Here is a 6,000-nt window from a genome sequence, read left to right on the forward strand (position 1 = left end):
CCTCCTGGGAACAGTGTCTCAGTTTGGCACTGACAACAAAGAGGGAAAGATTTTCTTTCACAAATATGAGGCAGGATTGATTCCCTCATCTCGGTGGCCAGAAGAGGAAACTGAATCCAGTCAGGCTAAACAGCAGCCAGGGTGTGGAACAAGTGCCTGAGGGTGTAGCCAGACAACCGGCAAGCACAGAGGCCTCTCATCCATCTCTTTTTGGGCACCTTGTTCTCAGTAAGGGATACAAGATTATCTCCATGCCCAGGACATGCCTCCCTGGTGCACAGTGACTGTACATCCAGGAAGGTAGCTCCAAGTTAAGCTGACACCAGGCACTGGTGCCCAGTGCTTGCTGGGAGCTGTCTGTGCAGCCCTAAGCTGGGTGGTAACTGTTATCACCTCTCCTCTCCATTCAGGGAACAGCCAGGCTGGGAGGACTTGACCTAAGATGCCAGTCACTCACAACCTCACACAACACACCATGCAAGCCACAACACTCCTCTCACAGGAGTGAACCAGGTCCCAGAAATTCTAGCTCTCTGAGAACTAACAGAGAGGGAGAAAAAAAAAAATAGGTAAGTAAGACATAAGGCAAGTTAAGGAGAGAAAGAGGGGAGCTGACGTAGGGAGCTGCGTGGGTTACAACTCTCAACAGGAAAGCGCCCCAGAAGGCAGTATTGTGGCAGTCCTGGAGATGGAGATGGAGCCACAACAGAGCGAACTGGAGGGCAGTACTCCAGGGAGATGGCCGAGGGCAGGAGGAGGACACAGCTCTGCTCCACCTGTCCCACCCTCTCGCACCCATCCATCCACTCATCAACCACAGACCCACGCTTTCCAAGGCTGTCCACAGACACTGATGTCTCTCCTCTCTCCCCACTTGACATCCTGCCCATCTTCAAAGCCCAGGCTGAAGACTTCCTCTTCTGAGGAGACTGTTCCTTGACTGGGACTCCACAGCTATCCCCTTTCCCACCGACCATAACCTATGATATTTAATTGTGTTTAGCTCTCCACTGGCTTGTGAGCAGTGTAAGGCAGGGACCGAGTGGCCCAAGCCTGGCACAGCAAGAACACATGACGAAGGAATGAAGGGCAGGATGACACCCAATCCCAGGCCCCAGGCTTCCTCTCCTGCAGCCTTTTGTTGGGGGATCCACCAGTGTTAGGTATACTGTGTGTGAGATACTGGCCCTCTCAGTCTCAGCTGATACGAATCTGCATTAGGAAATATGCTTTTTAAAATAACAGCACATGTTTTTTTCCTCCTTCTTTCTCCCCCTCTTTTGTCTTCTGGCTTTCTGCATGGCTTGTTTTTCCAGCATGGCCCCTGGGCCAGCTGCCGAGAAGCCCCTCCCTGGCCCCACTCTGAGAACACAGGGCTCTGGGCCTCCAAAGACTTGCAGGCTCCAGTCAGAGGTGGAGATTACCAGCTAGCCTCAGAGCAAGTCCTCAAGCCCCACTCCCAGGTACTCCCAGGCCAGGCACTCCTCTGCTCAAACCCAGGGGGTCATTTGACCCCACATGACACTTTGACAGAGCACCACACACTCACCAGCCACCACGTCACTCCTGCCTCTCAGTGGCTGGCCCAGGCCCTTCCCCACATCCAAGCCTCTCCTGTCGTGCTCTCCCTCGACACCCTGCCTATCCTACTCAAGGAGGTCCCAGGAGCCCTCTGCTCTCAGGAGGTGACATCAGACTGCCTCTTTTCAATGCTGATCATGCGTTAGCTCTGCACCCCTCACCCCCGCTCTCAGAGTCTCAGTACACCAATCTGGGAACATCTGTGGGTGTCTAGGAGGCGCTTCTGTATTTGTGTTGTTTTCATTGGTTATTAAAGAAACTGTGTTGGCCTAATTGATAGGGCGGAACTCAGGCGGGGAAGACAGAACAGAATTCTGGGAAGAAAGGCAGAGTGGCATATGCCATGGTTCTCCTGCCCGAGATGGATGCTGGTTAGACTCATGCCGGTAAGCCACAGTCAAGTGGCGATACAGATTATTAGAAATGGGTTAAATCAAGATGTGAGAGTTAGCCATTAAGAGGCTAGAGCTAATGGGCCAGGCAGTGTTTAAATGAATACAGTTTCTGTGTGATTTTGGGTGTAAGCTGGCTGGGCGGGATGGAACAAAGGGCCCTGCACTCCCTGCAACAGGATGCAGTATGGAGTGGCTCGCTCTTGAGTGTGTCCCTAGTGGTTCATGTGAAGGCCCTGAGACAGTGCAGAGGTGGTAGTACTTGAGGACCCGGGGCCCACAAGGAAGTCCCTGGGTCCCTGAGGGCCCCGTTCTGAAAGGAACTAGCAGTTCTTTGTGGAAGCCTGATGAGGTCTCTGAAGACAGTCCTTCCAGACTTCCTGTCTTACCATATGACCTTCTACGGTGCCATCCACCATAGTGAGACACTGTCAAGGGGACCCTTCCTAGAGCTGGAATCATGCTGTTTGGACCTTCAGATTCCAAAACAGCCAAATGAATGCCCTTGCCTCAGACATAGTGTCCGATGGACGTAAGCCCTCGGGAAACACTAGCTGCTGTCAGCCATCCTCCCCACCTGTCAGCTCTTTCACTGAAAATCGCCTTATATCACTGGAGACCCTGGGGGTCTCCAATCTTATCCCTTATGCTCCTGGAACTGTCCATCATAGTTTTCTGCTGGGCTCAGGCATCTGCAAAGACCATGAGCTTCACACTTGCCCTCTGCAAGTTACTCAAGGCTGTGTCTGAAACCTTCCAGCTGGGATTCAGGTCCCTGGAGCATACTACCTGTACTCCGCCTCTGCCCATGGCGATTCCCACTCAGGGTCAAGGACTCACAGAAGGCATGCATCTAGCTGCTCTCAGACACAAGCCACCTACCTTAAACAGGACCTGTGGTCTGGTGATGATGTGAGACCACAAGCCCAGGTCTCAGGTCTATCTCTCACTTGTGCTGCATGGTTATGGACCATCAAAGAACACTGCTTAGGACACGAACCAGAAGCAGCTCCCATCCTGCTACTAGATGCCACACCACCAAGAATGAGATGCTAGGAGAGCCTCCCATTGACAGTTAAATGCTTTAAGCCTCAAGTAACCCATCTCTGTGGTTCCAAACTCACCAGCTAGTCACATGGCCTCATCCTAGAATAAAAGGACCTGAACTCCACCTTGTGGTTGCCTGGATTCGCTGGTAATACCTTTGGGAGACCAATAAAGACCATCCTTCCACACCATGCTGCCCCTCATTATCTTTCACTCACTTATAAATTCTAGGTGAGGATTCTAAGAGGGGTTGACCAGGGCAGAGTGGGCTGGACACAAAGAGGGCAGATGAGGCTGAGGAAGGCAGACATCTAGGTCTAATGACAATTTGGTCCTTCATAGAAATGTACTGGGCAGACTCAAGGGGGCGCAGGAGCCTGTGGTGGCCCTAACTGTACCACTCCTGACGGCAGTGGGGGCTGGGCAAGAGCAGGTGCATTCTCTTGGGCTCTATAACAGTGGCTTCACCAACATGTTGTGGGTTGTGGGGAGAGGAAGCCAGGATGGATTGACTGAAGAGAGCTTCCCGGGCCTGGAGATGGGTGAACTGGCTAAGGGAAGCAGACACTAGTGTGTTTCCCATAAGGACCTGTGACATTCTGCACCCTTGAGTGATATCAGCAGTGGAGGAAAGTTATGAATACGTTAAGACCCTCAAGGGAGAGACCTGGGGGCAACTTAATAAACAGGCCTGATCCTCCAGCTCCTCTTCTATGGTCTTTCCCTCTTTTACATTTGCTGATTGAGCCGGTGTTGAATCTAAGTGAAGAGTTAGCCAGACGGTAGACGCTCACCAGACAGACAACTCGGAGAACCAATCTGAGAAACATGTGGACTGGAAAACTCCAGCAACCCAGGCGGGAGGTGATGACTATGGTGACAGACTAAGGGTTCCTGGGACGAAAAAAAAAACAAACAAACACATCTCTGAGAAGGACACTCAGAAGAGACCCCTAAGAACAGCTGCTCCTTGGGGGCACTGCCAGTTAGGGGCTGGGTGTAACAGGCTGGAGTCTGGCAAGCAATTGTGATACCCAAGATGGTTCACGGAGCATTGCTCAGGTCAGAGCTCTCGCTTCTGAAACCATGAACCAGACCCTGGGTCAATCACTTGACTGCTCCCATCTCACTGCTCTTCTGGCTGACTCCTACAAGGGCTGCACCGAGCCCACTGTAGGGAGGAAAGGCGCCCCCCTGCAGAGTCCAATGCCCTGTGGCAAGGATCCTGAAGATCCCATGAAACTAAAGAAATCAAGGGGCCTGGGATATGTGCCCAGAAGGTTCCCACTCCCCAGGGATGAGGCAAACAAGCTGGGGCTTCTGACCCATACATCCCATACACCGTGGACTACCAAACAAAGACCCAGAAACGTCCCAGCCTTCCTCTATAGGGGACAAGTGGGCAAGGCAAGCTGGGGTGCCACGGGCATCACACTTCGTGGGAAATTAGTCTGCTTCAGGGTGGACAAAACTCCCAAAGTTTATAGCGTCCCCAAGATGAAGAGCAATCTTCCTTCATCACTCGCGGTCCCCAAGCACAAAGGACTGGGTGTGCTTCTTTCTAGATCACTCTAAATTACAGACCACAGCTATCCTCCAAGAAGCCATGGCCAGAAAATAAAACAAAATAGGAGGCTTTCCTCCTCTAGGTCGCCAACTCATCCTAAGGGTCTGAGCTCCTTCTCTGATGTGCTCAAGACACCAGCAACTTTTTCCCCCCGTCCTCTCCCGAGCTGCTCCGTAGTCCCTGCAGCGACTTGCCTAGGGCACGTTGGCCTTGACGGAGGAAGGTCATTGGCCACCAAGTTTCTGCAGTTTTTGCATCACGTAGTACCTTGGGGACCGAGAATGGGGAGGTGGGGGTGGAGACGACACTCAGGAACGATTTCCCGAAGAGTCCACGCCGCAACCAAGACTTAAAATAGATGAAAGCCACGCCCTTCCTCTGCCGCCCCAGGCCCGCAGAGAGTGGCAGAGAAGAGCGCGGTCCCTAAGCCCCCAGCCCAGTCCCGGAGCCCTGGCTACCTGGTCCCTGCAACTAGGCCAGCGGCCGCATCCCGCCCTCGCCCCGCCCTGCCCCCGGTCTACGCGTTTTCTTTCCGAACACCGGGCCGGAGAAGCCGCTCCCATTGGCCGGCGGCCGCGTCCGTCAGCGCGCGGCGGAGCCGAGGAAAAGGCTACAGTGGAACAAGGCGGGCGAGTGCGCGGAGGAAGGAGGCGGAGGCTGGGCCGCCCGAGGCCCGCGGCGGGCGGCCGCGGCAACCTGCGGGCCCGGGCCACCTCGGGGCCCGCCCCGCTGCCGGTGCTACGGCCCGTGCCCCGTCGTCCGCACGCGCCCCGCTGCCCAGTGTCCCCGCGCGCGCGTCGCCGCGGTCCCCACGCTAGTTGGCGAGCCGCCCAGAGCCTTCCGAAGCCATGTTCGCGTTCATGGCCACGGTGGCCACCGGGCCCACTCACCTTCGCGGGCTCCCACGCGGGACGGCGGGCCTGGCCGGGGCGGCGGTGCGCGGCGGGACAGGGCGGCCGCGCGCGGGGTCCCCGGCCGGGCAAAGTTTCAGCGCCGGCAGCAGCACGGCGGCGACTCGCTGCTGCTCTCCTCCCCTGCTTTGACCACCATCTTATTAGTACAGGAAATGACATGGAAAACGGAAGAAAGCGGCGTTTGGGGCAGACGCGGACCCCCCAATTCAGGGGGCCGGAGCCGGGCCTCGCCGAGCCCCGCGTCCCCCGAGCCGGCCCCGCGCGGGAGCTCGCGCGTTCCCGCCGCGCGCCCCACGGGGCGGGCGACGCTGCGGAGGAGGAGCGGGCTGCGCCAACTTTGCGCCCGGGATACTTTCGGGGGGTCGTGCTGGAAAGTTGTGGCGTTTGCGCAAGTCTATCCGAGGGTGCCCACTGGCTCTGCCCAGCTTTGATGCTGTCGGTCTGGAACCCAATAAATACTCAGAGGGTGATAGATGCGTTTATAATTTTAACCCTTACT

The 6,000-nt window shown here is 55.7% G+C and overlaps 1 protein-coding gene across 3 annotated transcripts in view; it reads right to left on the minus strand.

The window, feature by feature from the left end:
• Prdm11 (PR/SET domain 11) overlaps positions 1 to 5,746 on the minus strand; it is a 92,943-nt gene extending 87,197 nt beyond the window's left edge. For all 3 annotated transcript variants that reach the window (XM_041641269.1, XM_041641266.1, XM_041641270.1), the window contains exon 1: positions 5,478 to 5,746. In XM_041641269.1, the coding sequence (XP_041497203.1) occupies positions 5,478 to 5,660 (183 nt within the window). In that variant the 5' untranslated portion in view covers positions 5,661 to 5,746. The remainder of the gene's footprint in view (positions 1 to 5,477) is intronic.
• Positions 5,747 to 6,000: the final 254 nt, after the last annotated feature.

Source organism: Microtus oregoni, unplaced genomic scaffold (assembly GCF_018167655.1).
Source record: "Microtus oregoni isolate MIOR12 unplaced genomic scaffold, Mior012 000068F_ref0000429, whole genome shotgun sequence".
Taxonomy (NCBI): Eukaryota; Metazoa; Chordata; class Mammalia; order Rodentia; family Cricetidae; genus Microtus; species Microtus oregoni.